Source organism: Passer domesticus, chromosome 2 (genome assembly GCF_036417665.1).
Source record: "Passer domesticus isolate bPasDom1 chromosome 2, bPasDom1.hap1, whole genome shotgun sequence".
In the NCBI taxonomy this organism is placed as follows: domain Eukaryota; kingdom Metazoa; phylum Chordata; class Aves; order Passeriformes; family Passeridae; genus Passer; species Passer domesticus.
Window position 1 is genome coordinate 16,884,951 of NC_087475.1, and position 18,519 is coordinate 16,903,469.

The 18,519-nt window shown below is 43.4% G+C and overlaps 1 protein-coding gene and 1 long non-coding RNA gene across 3 annotated transcripts in view; one reads left to right on the forward strand and one right to left on the reverse strand.

Moving 5' to 3' along the window:
- The window catches only part of BEND2 (BEN domain containing 2), a 23,887-nt gene extending 14,114 nt beyond the window's left edge, over positions 1–9,773 (reverse strand). The window contains exons 1-4 of one of the 2 annotated variants that reach the window (XM_064407587.1): positions 7,353–8,678; positions 4,530–4,622; positions 3,274–3,420; positions 1,473–1,633 (exon numbers count right to left, since the gene is read on the reverse strand). In XM_064407587.1, coding sequence (XP_064263657.1) covers positions 1,473–1,633; positions 3,274–3,376 — 264 coding nt within the window. In that variant the 5' untranslated portion in view covers positions 3,377–3,420; positions 4,530–4,622; positions 7,353–8,678. Of the gene's footprint in view, positions 1–1,472; positions 1,634–3,273; positions 3,421–4,529; positions 4,623–7,352; positions 8,679–9,625 lie in introns of those variants that run through there. The other variant, XM_064407586.1, reaches the window with a different exon arrangement.
- On the forward strand, positions 9,505–17,060 carry LOC135293429 (uncharacterized). Its single transcript, XR_010355554.1, has 2 exons — positions 9,505–9,753; positions 16,058–17,060. It is a non-coding gene; the product is annotated as an uncharacterized LOC135293429 (long non-coding RNA).
- Positions 17,061–18,519: the final 1,459 nt, after the last annotated feature.

The following is an 18,519-nucleotide window of genomic DNA, read 5'->3' on the forward strand; positions in this document are numbered from 1 at the left end:
GTGTTAAGGAAACTTTCCTGTCTAACCAGGCAGGAGACACTCTGGTGGTCACCCAGGGACTGTACCTGCTGGGGCTGAAGCTCCTGTGCAGTGCATGGCTCAGGTGCCTTGCCTGACTCCCTACATATTCTACTTTCACAGTCAAACAAGGTTTCCTTACCAGCTTGACCCTGGATTTGCTACAGCAGACTTTCAGGCCTCTGGTTTCTTCAAGTAATTTTATCATGGTACAGAACCAGACACATATATATATATAAATTAAAAATACCGTGCTTTTTTATTTCTTTATTCCAAGGCAGAACTTTCTCATCTAACTAGATGTACTATACAGACAACCTTATGCAATCACAGAATCACTTAGATTGGAAAACACCTCTGAGTCCAAATTGTGAGACTTCAGTGTGTATAACTCAAAGCAGAAGCTGTAAAAAATTTCTAGAAGAGGCAATTTTCTCACAGCTTGCACACTGCTTTTAAGCAGGAAGAACGGCACCACCACCTGGACAAAGCTGGCATTTTCCTTTTACTGGATGGATGCCGATGCCATCCAGCACTCACCAGATTCAGAACCTCTGCTGGTGGTGCTGCTTTCTTTTATTTTTTTTTTTAATTGATCAGGTTTTATTTTAGAAAAGGAAGGCTGGCAGGGTGGTAGGTGATACTTCTGCTTTGTGTACAACAGGCAGAATTCAGTGACTGGTAAAACTGTGGATACTATTCTGGGAGTTACTGAAAAGCACCTGAAGGACAAGTGAGTCACAGCCAGCACGGCTTCATAAGGGTAAAATCCTCCTTGCCAAAGTTAATTTCCTTTTATGACAAGATGACCCACCTAGCTGATCAAGGGCAGTCAGTTGATGCAATCTGTTTGGATTTCAGTAAAGCTTTTGATATTGTCTCTCACAGGATCCTCTGGACAAAATGTCCAGCACACAGCTGTTTAAACACATCACAGCATGAGTGAGCAACTGGCTCATGAGCCAGGCACAAAGGGTTACAGTGAATGGGGTGACATCACACTGGACACCTGTCACTAGAGGGGCTCTGCAGGGCTCCATCCTGGGCTCTGTGCCTCTCAACATCTTCATAAATGATGTGGACACAGGACTGGAAGGGAGACTAAATTTTCTGATGACAGACACTAAGCTGGGAGGGAGGGGCCATTGACTCCCATGAAGGTGGAGAGGCCCCACAGAGAGATCTGAACAAATCAGAGGCTGGGCAACCACCAACAGTATGAAGTTTAACAAGGACAGGGCTGGATTCTGCACCTGGGATGGGACAACTCTGGATGTATGGACAGACTGCAGAATAGGAGGCTAAAGAATTGCTAGAAGCATCCATGCATAGATATCCTACCCATCTTCAGTGGAATGTCATCGAATCACCACACAGCAGTGAAAGAAAAATTATATTCCAAGTAACACTGAAACTGGTCTCAAAAGGAAGGGCTACTGTTTGGTGAAACATACCACACTGTGTTCCACTACAGCAGGAGAAATTCGCTTTCTTTTATTACGCAAAACCACAAAATCCCTTTTCTCAGGGCTGTGACCATTTCCTCTCTGCATCATTGCAGAATGACCCATTTGTGAGGCTGTTAGATCTGCAAGCACTGGCAAGCCTTCATTTCCTGTTAAAATGAAGAGAAAGCAAAGTTCATCAGAAAGCTTCCCACTACATTAAACATTTCACTATAGCAAAAACAGGCACAGTCACCCTTTTTTTTTAAACTTTCAGACTGCTTGAGTATTTGAAATTTGTTTACCAGTATATTATCAAACACTTATTAATCCAATTAATTTAGATCAGAAATTATAAATTTAATTTAATTGTTTTTTTCAAACATAATGATATTTAAAAAGTGTCAGTAAAAGTAGTACTGACTTTGTGAGCATAAATGACTAAGAAAAATTTAAAATAAAAGGTGCTCTGCAGCCGGCAAGGAGAAATGAAAACCTAGATGTCTCTCTCTGCATGATGTTGAGCTTCCTCTGACAGCTTCTTATTGTAGGCAAGAAGATACAAGACAAAAGTATAAGAATCTCGTTTGAACAGACAGAATGAGATCTGAGGGAAAGGCACTGCTCTACAAGACACTGGTCTAAGACAGTGGTTCAATAAAACAAATCACACAGAATTTCAGTTCAAAGTTCACTACTCACATTTGAGATAAACCTGTGGTGTGTTTCACTCACATATCTCACTATACTTGATTTAACTAGACAATATCTAATGCTAATGCAACCAAAGATAACAAAACCATATTTTACCTTTTAAGAAACAACTGCTCTCATCATGATTAATTTAACAATAATAAAATAATTACTCATGTTCCAAAATCAAGGTTAGCAACTGTCTATGACAACTTGTTGGGCAGAAGTTTTAATTTTGGTGGGGTTGTTTGTTTATTTTCAATAACAGAGACAAAACCCCAAGAAAACCATCCAAACCATCCTCCACTCCCAAATTTGTTTTCAGATGTAAACTTACAACTACAGAATACTGTCAATTAGAAGGCCAAAAAGTCTAAAGGTTCTCAGAAGAACCCAACAACACTAGGAATCAGATGTAACTTGTATCTGTGAAGAGAAATACTAATGGGATTCTCTATAGAGTTAACTGGTTTAATTTTAAAAAAAAATCCACCAAAGGAAGTGCTTTCACTTAGTTATAGTAATGTTCCTCACTGACTTGGTAATACTGCTCTACAGGACTTAAATGCTCATAACAGCTGTGAAGAATTTTTGTCTGGGCCAATGAAGCATTGGGTATGATTTCTTGAGATACTTTGATCTTGCATGTTAAAATAAATACAGTGAATTAAAGACAATGGCTACTTACCACTAATAATTTATCATCTTAAACAGCCATCTTGTTATCATTACACACCAGCATCTCCAGTACTAAGTTACACTGGATAGATTATCTAAAAACCTAATTTGTTAGGCTAGGTTCTCTCATGACATTTGTTTTCCAAATTGCTTCCTAATTTATTCCTAGGTATACTTACCCTTACAAGTAAGTAAAAAGTTGTCTTTTTAAAACGTAGTATTTTAGCAGGCTTGCCATTTATAATGACATAGAAAGTAATAACTAAATGGCACTTTTCTTTAAAGGAACTGCCAAGCAATTTCTATAAAGTAGCTTTCTAATAAAACATGTTTTAAAGGTACGGGTGTTATAGAAAGGACTGAATCCAAAAGCACAGAACATATGGCATTAAAACTAGCCATTAACTATCAGATCACAATAAAAATGAACAGTAATTACCATAGGCAAGTTGACTCATGTGGTGAACAGCACTGTTTGCTTCAGAGTTCTGTGGCAATGGCATGCAGCTTTGTGTGGACAGCCCGCTGTCTCCAAGGTCCATAATCAGTGCTTCATCCTCCTCCTCAGCCTTCACACACAAATAATCTATTAGCAGAAAGAGAAACAGGTAAGACTGTAGGCCACTCTGCATATCAGGTGACAACTGTAGTGCCTGTATCACACCTAGCATTATCTCAATTGTACCACAGGCTATTATAAATTCTGCTTCACTTTAGCATGTAAATGCAAAGTCCCTTTTAAAGACAGATAACTGAGGTTTTGATGCACGCTAGAATGGAAGCAGTTTACTATTGTTTAGTTGGGATTTCTGCAACTGTTCAGAACCCAGTTCTCCCTGAAGTGTTCAGCTTCAACAGGAACAGTTATAAGCCAGTTACAAGCACTTCTACAAACTCCACTGTTTACATATTCAAGCATACGAAAAAAATGTATTAATCTGGTCTTGAAATTTTACTTTCATAATTAAGACTTGCTTAATACACTTGAACAAATCAGTCCACAAATCCTAACTGTATACTTGATATTCAGATCAATCCAAACATTGGTTCCCAATGCAATACTGTGCAGAAACACTGAATGGCAAACCTCCAGTAGCAGATTTTTTCCAATTAAACACACTACATCAAGAGAAAAATGGTTTCATAATAACTGTACTATAGCTATTACTGCTAGATCCAGTGTTTTTGACAGGGTCAGGGAGGGAGCGAAATCTATTTTTGGTTAAAAAAATTCATGGAAGGAACCTTATCAAGTTAGGAAATAAAACTGAAATTGAGCCAGCACACATGCATGACACTCTAACTATGCATGACACAGGCTGTATTTTCCACAGGGTCCCTGCCCTGTTCAGTGCACAGGATGGACTGAGCTCCAGAAATGAATCAGAACGGTATGAGCAGAACAGCAGTCTGGGTCTCTACTCTTACATAATCAATTCATTCCAAACCCCACTCCCTCCCAATTTCTTAAAGAGACCAAAAGGTAAGAATGAAATTGAATTCCATAGGTCATTTTAGTTTTCCCTCTGGCCAATAGTCCAATCTAAAAGACATAATACAGCAGGGTTTGGATTGTTTTGTCAATCAGATTAAGAAACTGATGATCTGTTCAGAAACACCCATCAACTGCTACCCAGTCTTTGGCTTTGTTTATAGTGTAAACAAAGCCAAAAATCTACCTGGGCCAGAGCTGACCTGTACAAAGGAGTTTAGCTGAGGACACACTCTAGGATATGCTGCTTAGGCTGCCAATGGGAGAACAGTTCTTGGCCAGTTTTCATCAGCTGTCTGGAAGTAAACAACAGGCTTACTCATGAACCTACTTTAGGTGCAGCTTTTAGCAAAACACTTCAGTGATATTCACTGACTGAAGTTCATAGCAGGCTAACATGAGTTATTAGCATGTGCTGAATTATTTAACTGCCTCACAGGCACAAATTTTTTTGTTGACAATCATTTAGTATTCCACCTACTTTGGGAGAGAATTAACGAAGAGTCACTAAAAGTGCATCTGCATCGAAGCAGGAGGGATGACAATCCTCTCTGCCAATTTCCCCAGCCAGGATGCCAGATTAGTGCATGGTCTGACAAATGCCCTACTTACAGCTGGGTCTCTGCTGTCCTCCAATCCTCTTTCTATCCCTAACCAGACAAAGCAATGCAAATTCGATGTTATTTATGCAACCCTAAAAAGCCCAGAATTTACCTGTATATTCATAATCTTTGCCACAGATCTCACGCCTCACTCAAATAACACCAGCAAAACAACCCAACCTGATCAGCAACTACATCACTCAAATCTACACTAGTAAGAGTGATGAGTATAGAAGAGGGAAAATTCTGTGCAACCAGCACATAGCAAAGACATCGCAAGGTCAGAGCAGCTCCATCTGGACTAGAGGAAGGCAAGTATGATCAGAAGTTAGGCGAGTTTCTACAAGTGCTTCATACTGAAAGCAAGGCTTAGTCTTCCATACCCTCTATCACCCTGCCTTAAATAAGTTTCAAAATCAGAATTTCAACAGTGCAGTGGACTCTGAACAGAAAGTATTTCCAAAGCCTGCAGCTACAGCAACTCACAGCTGGAGAGCAAACATAAACCAAATAGGAAAATACAGAAAGCAAAACCACCTCAATTAAAAAAAAAAAAACCAAAAACAAAACAAAACAAAAACCAAAGAACAAAAAAAAAACCCAAACCAAACCAAACCAAACAAACAAAAAAAAACCAAAAAAAACAAAAAAAACAACCAAAACCAAACATACAACATATTTCTACAATGACACGGAAGCAGTGCAGCAACAAGCAGTAATCTCTCATTTTAACCTTTCAGGTGATGGCCAGGATCCTCCTCATCCCTGGCCTTTTAATTTCCATCACCCATTGTTGAATGTGGTGGCTTTCACACATAGAAAGGGAATTATTCTGTCTTCAGAACAGCATTTTTACATGAACAGTCAAGAAACCTGAAGATTAGAAGACACCACCCATTTCCAGGAAGGCTTATTAGTATGACTGGTCACACTGCAACAATAAGAAAAGCAGCTCCAAGAATGTAGACTCACCTCTTTTATACCAACCATTTCCTCCTTTCCCTAATGCATTCTAGCTGCCTGACCTCTAAAGTCAGTGGAAAACTTAAAAATCTTTGCTATAGATTTGACTACATTCATCAGCAAGAAGAACAGATATGTGATAAAAAATATTTTGTTTACAAGACTTTGGGCATTAAACAAAGTTTACTTATAGAATATTAGCATATATAATATTATTCATACCTTCAAAAATACGTGACAAGAAAAAAATCCATCTATTTAGCCATGATCTGAAAGACACTGCAACTTAGTCCTCTAAGCAATTCTAAATATTTCTGATGCTTCCTTAAAGTGCCCAGGAATACAGAATATTACCATACATATATACAACAAAACAGTATGAAATACAACTCTTACTCTCAGATAGAAACCACAAACTGCCGAATTCTATGGATTAATTTGTGCTCCTGGAAAAAAAAAAGCCATCAAGTGTTTTTTACTTCTGACTTGGATGCAACTGCATTTCTTGTGCCAAGTCAGTAATATATATACATTAACTCACTCCAGGGACAGAAAATTTCATGATATTTAGATTCATAGATATTTAGATGTTTCCAGAACATCTTGAAAGGAAATTATAAATTGTAAAAATGTGACTAAGGAAATATTTCAGGTTTACATATTTCAAACATAGTTTTTACTGTGAAGTGGATTGCACGTTAGCTAAGACTTACTAAATTGGCTGATTTATCCAATCATTGGATCAAGTTATCAGTTTAGGAGAACTCTGAATTTCTGTTTGAAAACAGAAGTAACAGTTATCTAAAATTAGAAAACATAACCAAACAAATTCATTTTCAGACTCAGTGCATACTTTGAGTTATGATATGGGTTAAGACTTAGAACTTTCAGTAGAGCTGTAGGATATGCTAGAAGATCAAAGTTCATAAAAATGTGTATTGTACAGAAAGACATTTAGAGACAGAGCAGTCCAGGGAAATGCCATATTAAAAAACCAAGATTGGAGATGATCTTTTTAACTTCTAAGATGTTTAAGTTCATAATTTAGAATTCTTTCATCAGGAGATCGTCTTCATTTCTGCACAAAATCATCAAGTTGTAGCATATTAAAGACACTTAGACTTGAGTTATTTGCACCCAAAAATGTTCAACTCTGTGCCTAACCCTGTACTACATTAAATTACAGCTTTTTATGCAGCTCTGTGAAGCCAAGCATCACAAATAATTTATTTCCAGTAACCAACAGAAAGATATATTTTAAATTATTTGGGACTTGAAAATGTATTGGTATTAAATGTCAAGAAACACTAAAACAAACCAAACAAACAACCATCTCAAACTCTTTCAAAGGCAGAACTGAAAGGAAAAACAAAAGCTCAAAAAAACCTCTCTAGCAACTGTGAATTACATACCAAAACAAATCAAGCAAAGCAACCCCACCCAAATAAATAGAGAACTTACCTGGGTTAAAAGTAAGCCACAAAAGGAGAGACAGCTAGCCTAGACTTGGATTGTAATTAGATCCTGCACTGTTTATGGCATGACACTTGTGCTGACACACACAAAAAAGTGAGCTAACACAAGGGAGAGCCCAGGGACAGCAGTGCCTTTCAGGGTTACTATCATCCCATCACAAGTCCAAGTAATCATCTGCCTATAAACTCTATTTCACTGCAGACACAACTGAGAGTTTCAAGCACATTTATGACAATAACAACTAGAAGCAGAGAAATACAACCAGATCTGATGCATCAGCTGAAGTCTGAAGACAAGATGACAGACTATTTTTTTCTTTCCCCAAGTATGTTACCAATAAAACACATCACATAAGCCAGTGGAATAAGAAAGGACTTGTACTGAATGAGACATTACCTGATGAATGCTCTCACTAGTTGCAGAAACACAAATGTAAGTGATCATCAAGCATAGAATGGTAAAGGGAGATTGATGAAAGAGATGGCTGAAAGCACCAATGAGTACTAAATCCTATCTCAACCTCTACTGCAGAGTTTCTAGAGAGCTTGCAAAATCATTAAAAACTTTTCATAGAAATCTGGTGGGTTTTCTTAATTTTCTATGAGTTCAGTTACACCTCTATTTCTGCAAACATTATCTCAACACGCCCAGGTGAAACACCCAGCCATGGAAGCTCTGTGTAAGTCAAACCAGATTTTACAAAGATTTTTAAGTACTGCACTCAGAAAAAAATCGTAGCCCCTACCTTAAGTCACATCCTTGAATTTAGCATACTTCTGATTATTTTGTCCTTCCTCTAGATATGTTATCAGGGATCAGAGACACCAGAATACTCTACCAGAGATAAAATGCTTAACAAAAGTCTCTGAACACTGAAACAGTTAATTTAGAGTGCTGCTGTCAGAATTTGCAACAAACTAAGAAGACAACAAAAACTAATGTTCAGCTCATACAAACCAATTACTATGGAGAGAAGCAAAATAACAAAGCCAGATTTCCTGTACCTTTACATGTCATATTTAGATCACTGAGATAATAAAATCACTGAAAGTCAAGGTAAAACCACTCTCACATAAAGACCTTTGGTGTTTATTAAGACTGGAGCTCATACTGCACCTTTTAATTGAACAATATTATTAATGTAATATTTTTTCTAATGGCAGGGATTAGTACAGGCTTAGTATTTGCTAAGATTACTGAGTTACAAACAAAGCCAATCAGGAAACTGAAGAATTGAGGACAAAGGAGAAGCACCAACAAACACATCACTGTGCACATTTATTTATTTAATAAAGATTAGCTCACAATTGCTCTGCCCCCACCCTCCTGCCTCCTCAGTCCCACCCCTTTCGCTCATGTTGACACTTGCACAACTGCACAGCAAGGTGGTTATTTCCTGACCAGAAAAGTTCCTTGAACAATGAAATCATACAAGAAAATCTGGAGTCTGAGCAAGACATCTGTGACAGCAACAATCTAAACGGGCATAAACTAATCAGAGTCTGTATAAACATCACTTCTCTGAAGGGCAAGGCGAAGCACGTAACTGCTGGAAACAGACGTGTTTTGGTCCAAAGTCGAGGTGTCTGAAGCCCAGGACACTTAAGCTGCGCGATGCATTCATTGTGCTTTCTCACAGACAATTCATCACATCAGACCTCTCACTTTAGGAGCAGCATTCATCTCTCCCTTCTCAGGCTCTGTATCTGAGTAACTACAGAGCAAGGGGAACCTCGCAAAGCCGAGACCTTGCTGTTCCACGGAAAAGTCTCCCCAAGATTCAGGCACTATGCTGAGCTGCCCTCTGACGACTACGGAAAACAAAAGCTCCCCCCACCATCAACAATGGAACTGAGGCCACCAAGCTGCGGCTGGGCCACACTACTCCTGAGCACAAACTTCCCCGCGAACACACATTCCCGGTGCCCCGGGAACACACATTCCCGGGGGGAGCCCCGGGGGCGCGCCGGGCCCGCACGCCCTGTGGGGGACGAGACGCAGCCTCGCCCGCCATGAGCAGCGCCGCGAGACCCGCCGGCGCTGACGCGGCGGCGACGGGCAGGAGCGGCAGCCAATGGCAGCGCCGGCCGCGCGGGAACGGGCGAATAGCGACGGGCGCGGTGGGCGTGGCCCGGCCGGCTCGGCAGCGGGCGTTGGGGCTGTTGTGAACGATGAGGGAGCGTTCCCCGCGCCGCGGCGGCGCCGCGTCCCTCCCGCCCCTCGCGGCGGGGCGAGCCGCCCGGCCGGGAGCCTCTTACCCTCCTCCGACATGGCTTGGTGGAGCGGCTGAGCGCGGGGTCCTCCTCGGGCGGCGGAGCGAGCGGGGCTCGACTACGGGCAGCTGTGGCCGGAATGCGGCGTTGGAAACGGAAGCGGCTTCTCCGACGTGAGCAAGAAACTGTTTTGGAGCAGTGCGGCTGCGCGCTGGGCGCGGGGCGCGCCCGGGAAACGGGAGCGGGGGGCGGTGCCGCCCGCTCCTTCGGCAGCCGCGGCTGGCGCGCAGCAGCGAGCGAGCCAGCCAGCGAGCCAGTCAGCCAGCGAGCCAGTCAGAGAGCGAGCCGTGTGGGCAGCCGAACAGCCGGTCTGCTCCCGCTCAGCCACCGAACCAGCTGCCCCGCTCCCTCAGTCTGCGGCCACGCTGCCCGCTCCCCTAGCAGCCAGCCTGCTAGCCCGTTCCCACAGCAGCCTGCCAGCCTGCTCGCCCGCTCTGGCAGCGGCCCTGCCGTTCCCCAGCGGCCAGCCGGCCCGCTCTGGCAGCAGCCAGTCCGTCGGCCGGCCCTTTCCTCCAGCAAGCCGCTGGCGGTACGCTGCTGGGCGCGGCTCTCCAGTTAGGAAAATGCCCGGGCTTTCTCCGCTCCCCTCTCGGCTCTCTGGCGCTGCCATGCTCCGTGCCAGCCGAGGCCACGCTGAGGGCAGCCAGCTCGGGTTCATGCAGCTGTTCTGGGCCCCTGGGGAATGCGGGGCTGCCGAGCTGCTCCCTGGGGCCCTGTGTGAGGGCAGGCCGTGTTGCTTGTGCCATTCACTGCTCCAGGTTTCAGGGTATAAACCCGTCTGGTTCTTTTAGCACACCAAGTTAAGTTTTGGTGGTCTGCATCACCCCCAATTTTTTTGATTTGGGGCTGGGGATCAGCAGATCCAGAAGATGGCCCTGCCCAGATGCCCCATGGCTGTCCTCATGGTCCCTGCTGGAGGCACAGGAATCTCTGGGGGCATTTATTCAGGGAGTGGTGGGAAGAATCAAAGAATTAGGTTGGAAAAGACAAACTTTGAGAATGTCCAGCCCAACCTATGACCTCACAGCATGTTATCAACTAAACTATAGTGCTAAGTCATATTAAGTTCTGTTTTAAAACACCACTAGGGATGGTGACTCCCCTGTCTTCCTGTGCAGCCCATTCCAATGTCCCAAATACAATGACACAGTGTAAGAGTATTGGATATGGGTGGTTATGGGACTTGATCTACTCATGGCTTGGGGCAGCAAAGTGGCCTACAACAGCCTGCAGGATCAAAGAAAGTACAGTTCAGGAGCACTATGTAAGGCAAAAGAACAGCAATCCCTGCACGTTCGACCAAGAGCTCTTAAAGTTTAGGAGATGTGTGGAAAGTCATGTTTAGGAAATGAATAAAAATCAGGGAAAGGGGTGGATTGAGGTGAATTGGGGAGGAACAAGACTCTGGTGGTAGTAAATGCTTTTCTAGCTTTTCTCTGGGATATGTGTGTACATTTTTGTATTGGGGTCAGATATGTCAGAGTGCCTATATGCCATGGTGCAGTTCCGGAGTGAGTGCAGGTGTGTGAGCACTAATGAAGGTAAAACTGGATGGCTCAACAAGTGGAGAGGTGGCCCAGAGTGAGGAGTGTGTTTAAAGGTGGGGCCATGGGGCACCTTGCTGCTGAGGACCAGGGGAATCCTGTCCAGGTGCTGGAGACACCATAGAGCTGAGGGGCCGCAAGGGGTGAGGGGGGCATGTGTCTGAAGGTAAAATTGAAGCGTTGTGGGGGATCTTGGGTCCCCTGGACAACACTGTGTCTAGGAATCCCCCGAATTACCTGCAGCTTGTGCTGTTTTTCCAGCAGCACCAAGATCCTGTGAGCACGCTCCCTTCTGTAGCTGAAGCAAGAAGGCTTTGCCAATAGGCTTCTCTTGATCAGGCTGCCTGTAGTAGACATCAATGACAAGATTCCCTTTGTTGTCTTGTTCTGCGATTCTTACCCGCAGGCTTTATTTCTTTTCTGATGGTGGTGGCACCTTTGGTGCAACGGGACCTTTATCCTTTTCAGCTTTTGGCTGGTTTTCCGTGTGCAAAACCTCTTGCCTCTTGTGCAGGCAAGAGGGATTCCTTGGGGAATGAGGTGGGGAAAAAAGGGTGTTGCTTACTATCCCAAGCATGCACTACCCTCCTTTGCTCTTTTCTTTACAGCTGCTCCCTTCTCCTTGATGGGAAGTGGATAGATCCCCTTGATCTTGAATTATTTCTGGTGGCTGCTTCTGTCTCAGGGCAGTCAGATGTGGGTTCCACCAGTCTATATCCCTTTCTAACTCTCTAATACTCCTTAATATTTTTAATTGTAACATTTTAAATTAACAATTACAGCTGTTTTCCTTGCATGGTGCAAGAGACACTATTTTGAAGTGTCTAATTCTTATCCAAGATCTATCTCCAAGCTATTTATTACTTCCTGTAGCACTGTCTTCTGAGGAGTCAACCCATTCCTCAGCCTCTGCAGAAGTGAAATGCAGTTTTGCAATACTGGCTGGAAAGGTTTTCATCTTCATCTACTCATTGTTCAGAATGTAAAGACATATGGGTGTTCTGGTTCTGTAGTAATGTGCATCATGCTCCTTTTTTTCTCTTTTATGAGAACAATAATAGTTTTTTTTACTGTAATTTACACGTGTGGATTTTTTGCAAATATAGAATGATGCGGCTCCATGTCAGGCAAATAAAGTTCGTCTCCCAAACAAGCACGTTATGCTGATGTAGAGCAGAGTCTTCTGTTTCTTTAGTTTGAGCTGAGCTTTCACATGGATGATTCCTAGAAGTAGTTTTAGAAGAATTAACAGTTTTCAGTAGAATTTTATTGTATTGACATTCTGTGGATTGGATGCATTCTCTAGACCAGCTGTATCCTGCTTTATGCTTCTGCTTGCTGAGTGCTGCTTGATGCACTTATATAGGAGGTAATGTGGGGCTGCTGATGTTGGAGTTTCATGTAGGAATTCTGCACTGTAGGCAGTGATGGCTCCAAGTTCTTTGTGTGATCCAATACTTGCATATGTCTGCACCAATTTCTCAATTCTGTTACATGTTCTGGATTGTCAGTTGCCAGACCCGTAGACAGAATCTCAGGAGGAGTATTGTGTTCATTGAGCCACACCTTCATACTGGAAAGGCCAGTAACCCAGATCACTGGGTAAATCCAAGCTGTATTTGCCAAAATCTGTGCTTCTGTGGCATGATGTAGTTTACTTTTGTGATAAATTAAATTACTCACCCTTGGGTTCCAATGAGTTTCATTGTCAGTGGGTTTCACTCCCTACACTACAAATTCCTCAGCCAGAGGCGGCAGAGACTTAAGCCTTGCCAGTAGTTGAAGTGGCTACTGCTACTAACTTCTGTTAGTAGCAACTTTTAGTAGTTAGTAGCTACTAACTTGTTTGGTTTAGGAGATTTATTTTGCCTTGATCTATTATACTTAATTGTAACTTTAAAGACAAAATTTTCTTCTTCTTTTGGTGGAATTACTACCATCTGAACCTTTTGAAAAGGGGTTTTCTCACATAGTCAGTAAAATGCCAGCCTCTCCATGCCATTGTTTATTTATTACTCAACCAAAGTTTGCTACATTCATAGAGAGGCAGTACTGTTGCCTGAATTGACAAAGAAAAACACTTTCCAGACAATATTAATACAGATGATACAAAAAAGCAGATAATTAATGGAAGCTTCCAGGTGCCCCCATGGCTATGGGCGGAGGTGGAATCAGATTTGTTGTGGTCTATTTTGTTGTATTAAAGGCCAGTTCCATTTCTCCCCCCCCCCCCCCCCGCGCCCCCACCCCAATTGGTTTAATCCCTAAATTGTACCCTCCCTTCCATCTGTCCCTCAAGGTATCTTGTCCCTTTGTTCCAGACCCTTCCCTGCCAATAAAGGCAACCCTGGCCCTTTTTCTCTGCCTGTCAAGGCAACCCTGCCCCTTTTTCCAGAACATTCTCTGCCATTCTCCACCTAGATCAGTACTCAACAGAGACTTTCTTCCTCTCCCTCACTAGTTGGTTTCTGCCCCTTAGTTCCTCCTCTAGTGCCATCTTATTGGATGTCAGTTTGTGTCCACCCCCTATCCTGCTGTACCTTAAAACCCTGTGCAGAGGCTGCTTGGGGCTGTCAGTGTCCTGACCTTTCCAACTGCAGTGAACTGGTTGGAACTTCACGACTAGAGAGTCTCCTCTACCTTCTTTACCCAGTCACTGCCCTGCTGCTGAGGAACACTGTCTCCCCGTGTAGAGCACTGCTGGCTCTGAGGTTCTGCTTCTGGCTTTACCCCTGCCAAGGCAGTTCCCCACCCTTGCTGCTCTGCTGGAGCAAATCGAGCTAGCCTGGGTTCTGGTGTGCAGTGGCACAGATTTGTATAATTTCTTTTGATGCCAGTTAACATGTATATTTAACAAATATTCTCATGTTAGAAGAGCGGTTGGTTAGGTCATTTTCCCCCAGGTTCTGCCCCACTGGAGCCCTCCCTTGATTTTTTTAGCCCTTCATTTTATTATGTCTGCAATATATGGTGCAAAACAAAGTGTCCTTGCTGGATTAAAAAGACTAAAGAGAGTTCTAAGTTTAGTAGAAGGGTTAGCTTATTGTTCTATGAAGTAAAGGAAAAGGGTAGGAAGAGTACTAGAAGTTACAACCATATATTAGCAGTATACAAAGCTACAAGTATATGAGAAATGTACAGAAAGCAAAAATGTTTAGGCATCAGTACTGTCACACTTCATGGTGTTTGTATACTTTCATCTGGTACATTCTGAGTCATGTTTACTTATAAATTAATTTGATGACAGTCTGGATGCAAACCTCAAATATTTTAAGATAGGCACTTTAGGGATTTCCCTTTGGAAATCCCCTAATCCTGAGGCCCCATTGACTTATTTGAACTGTTTCCCTCCCCCTGGGTACCCTATTGGACTAAGTGATGTAAACTCTGCCTGTTGCTCCTCCCCTATCTTCTTCCTATTGGTTAAATAATTGTACCCGCCCCTTAGCCTTCCCTGTATATAAACCCCTGCACAGCCATATTGTTTAGCTTTCGTCTCTGGATCTTCCATTGAATAAACTTCCTTGGAACCTGCATGAGAGACCCCTACTTTGTTCTTGTCTCTGCCCTTGATGCTTAATCATCTGTGCCATAGAGCAGTCACTCAAAGCTGTATTCCAAATCGCTTTCGGGGAACAGCCAACTCTTGGCCTGGTGTTGGGAGCTAGCGGGTGGACTCCGGCACAGTGTCAGCTGGTGACCAACATGGGGCCCTTCAGGACCCCTCAGAACAGCTGTCCTAAAGCCTTTTGGTGCATCAGTGCCCCTGGGTGAACACTCCACTTTTTGGTTGGGGTGAAGTGGCAACTCTCCTGTGCCAGGAGGATCACCTCAGGGTAGAGGACCTCTCCTGTGGTTTTTTGTTCCAGTGGCCAGCAGAGTGGTGAGTTGTCCTGATGGACTGGGAGCTCACAGGTGGAGTTGTTCTTGTTTTATTTTTCTGGTATGGATGGTTTTTGTTACTGTTTTTGGTGCGAGGGAGTGAGGGTGCACTGCTCGTTGACATCAGTGGTCCCTGTGTGAAGCACACCACTTTTTGATGGGTGGTGTTCCCAGGGCTGAAGTGGCAGACTGGGAGCCATGAAGCTAAAAGCCACCTAATTGGCTACGCAAAGCACCCCGTCACCCCAGACAGTGTGAAGGGAGGTTGGTGCTTGAGGGGAAAGGGAGTTGAGGATGGTCATTGGGCCCTTTTTAAGTTGGCGTTTTACCGCAGGGGAGAGCGGATTGTTGCTGTGTCAACAGGATGGGCGTGCGACTCAACAGAGCAGAGGGAGGTTTATAACCAACTTGTGGGTACTCGGGTGGGAGGTGGGAAGAAGTTTAGTAAGGGCTTGATAAAAAGATTTGCTCACTGGCCGTTCCTCCACTTTCCAAGGATGTCTCTTGCGGATGTTGGGACCATCCCCTTTGGGTTGGTATTAGATTAATGGATTCAACAAAGAGGGGATATTGTGGTTTGTATTTATTTTATTTTATTCAGCCCCCCAGTGGTCAGATGTTTTTTTTCTCACAGCAGTCACAGGCTCCAATAACATCTGTCTGTGTTAGTTTGGGACCCTGAAAATGGTAAGATTGAGGGGCCATACAAAGTAGTGACATGGGGCTGTGGGTATGTCTGTGTATCTATACCTCTGGGACTGCAGTGGATCCCACAAAAGTGGGTAAAACCATATGTGCCCAAGCACTGCAGCAGGCCACCAGACAAGGACAGAGAAGTGTCAGCAGTGAGTGTGTGAAGAAGAGAAGACAGAAACAGCTCTGTGGAGAAGGAGACCCTGACCCCTTTCTATCCCAATTTCCATTTGTTAAATATGTTTACTGATGGTTTTGAAAGTTTAAGTAACCTGTATTAATTTATATAATTTCCTAGAGAGAAGCCATCCCCAAGATGTCACCTGTTTTGTGGGTCCACATTGCCATCATTCTTTCATGGCCAGCCTCAGAGGTATACATCATCTCGCAACCAAGAAGAACATCTGATTTGGCCTGGCAGGGACCCTTCAGCAGGACGGAATTTGGGGGTCTCTTCTGCCTGAACTTGTCATCAAAAAGTGCAGACGTGCATGCCACCCTGAGAAAGATGAATGAAATGATCTCCAACATCAAGCATAAGTTAGAGGACTGGTTGAACAACATCCTTCAAGGATGGGGACTCATGGGATGGCTCTTTTCTGTTCTAAAAATTGTCTTACAAGTTTTTTCAGTTATTATTGTTCTGGTTATGTTTTGCAGTTTGAAAAATTGTTGCTTATCCTCAGTTAAACAGATAACTTCTCCTGAAATCAATGTCACCAAAACTTCTACTTCCCAACTCTCCTCTCCCTGGTTTCACGACCTATACCTTGATTCTGAATACCACCCTGATCCCTTTTTCTGAAAAAGAAAGGGGAAGATGTTGAGGATTGAATTAATTTTATTAATGCATTGTTAAACGGTTTGTTCTACTGTACCCCCATTTTCTCCCCAAGCTGTTTCACCCTGGACTTGTACCCTCCCTCAAAGCTGTCCCTCATGCCATTCCCTACCCTTTGTTCCAGCTCTTTCTCTGCCTGTCAACACAGCCCCTTATTCCTGAACCTTCCCTGCCACTCTCACCTTGGGCCAATTTGTGACTCTAACATTCCTTTGGAATACCCTTATTCCTTGAAGCCACATTGTCCCATGTGACCTGTCCTCGCCTCTCCTCTCCCCTACCGTGATTGGTCCCAAACAAATGATGTATTCCTCTTGCTCCTCTCCTGAAATCTCCCCATTGGACAACTGTTTGTAACCACCCCCGGAGTTGAATCGGTTTAACCTGTGCACAAACGTGCTTGGGGCTCTTTCGTCCTATACCCTTCATCTGGAATAAACTTTTGCCTGTGGAACCTCAAGACAGGGAGCCTTCTCCTTTCTCCTCTACGTGGTTCCTATCGCAGCTTGTATCTGGCAGTGTAGAGCAAGTGGCTCTAAAGGTTCTGCCTCTGATGAATCCCCATACCAAGGCAGTTCCCCACTCCTGGCGCAGTGCCGGAGTTTCAAGAGCTAGCCTGGGCTCTGGTGAGCTGCGTCAGAAAAGGAGTAGCACAAAGAAGCCTTCAAGTTGATGTTAGGAGACCCCAGGGAAGAGGACAGGCGATGACCGCTTGGTAGACAGGTCCCCAAGAAGTGGTTCTATTGTGGAAAGATGGGACATTTCAAAAAGAATGTCCAGAATTACAGATGGCGGTTAAAACCTTTTAGATGATGGAATCAGGAAATGACACACAGGATTTAGGGGTGTCAGGGGCTTTATTTTTTGGGGTCCAAGTATCTTGAAAAGACCTTGATGAATTTAAAATTAGGACCCCAGAAGTGTATGGATTCAGGAGGGAGTGTTAAGTCCCTGAGTACAGTGGGAAAGGGGACAGGGACCATGCTTGGCCATGAAAGGGTATAAAAAGGTTGACATTTTAACTCGGTGTCTGTGTTTACTTCTTGGAGGGGAGACACATCTGACTCAGTTGAATCAGTGATATCAATAAATAGTTTGTTTTGTTAAAATACTGTCCTCTTTCAGTTCTTTGGAAAAGTGAGCTACTTCTCACAGGGATGTCTCTCCATGTCAGTTACATTTTTAAATGAAAACTCTTTCATGCCAATGCACAATCTTCCCCTTCAAAAGAAATCCAGTTAGGGAGATTGTGGTAGTCGATCTTTTACAGTTCTTTTAGTATAAAAGTTAGACTTTCTGTGTTAGTCAGTTATAATGGTTTCTCCGATGTACTCCGTTTTGTTCCCTTAAATGGTTCATTCCTAGATTGTTTACCACAAAGTTTCCCCGCTACTTGTCTGCCCATCAGTGTGTCAGTCTCCCTGTTCCACCCCTCATTCCCTTATAAGCCCTTGCCAGTCCTGGTTGTAGTGCTCCTTACTCTTGTCATTGTTGTTTCTTAGCCACAAATGGGAGAAAATTTCCTAAGAGAAAGAAAACAAAAGGAAAAAATTCTAACCCCCTAACAACAACAAATGCCAAATTTACAACCACAGTCACAAATCCCAGTTTATAACCATGGTTCAAGAAATAAAACTAAACAATGTTGAGGTATTATTATTTCAAAATTCACTTGGTACCTCACAGTAGTGGTGGTAAGAGCAGGAGAGGATGAAGAAAAATGGGAACCTTTGCAAGAGTTAAATGTGTTAAAAGTGGCTACTCAGGCGTTAAAAGTTCTCTTCAGAGAAGCTGGGAGTTGAGGGATGGTAATGACTTGTGAGCTGTGGAGTGCATGCCCTCGTCACCACCCCTTAACAAGATTCCCCCCACTTCATCTGAGGGCTAACAAGGCTCTGTGGGAGACATGGCATATAGAT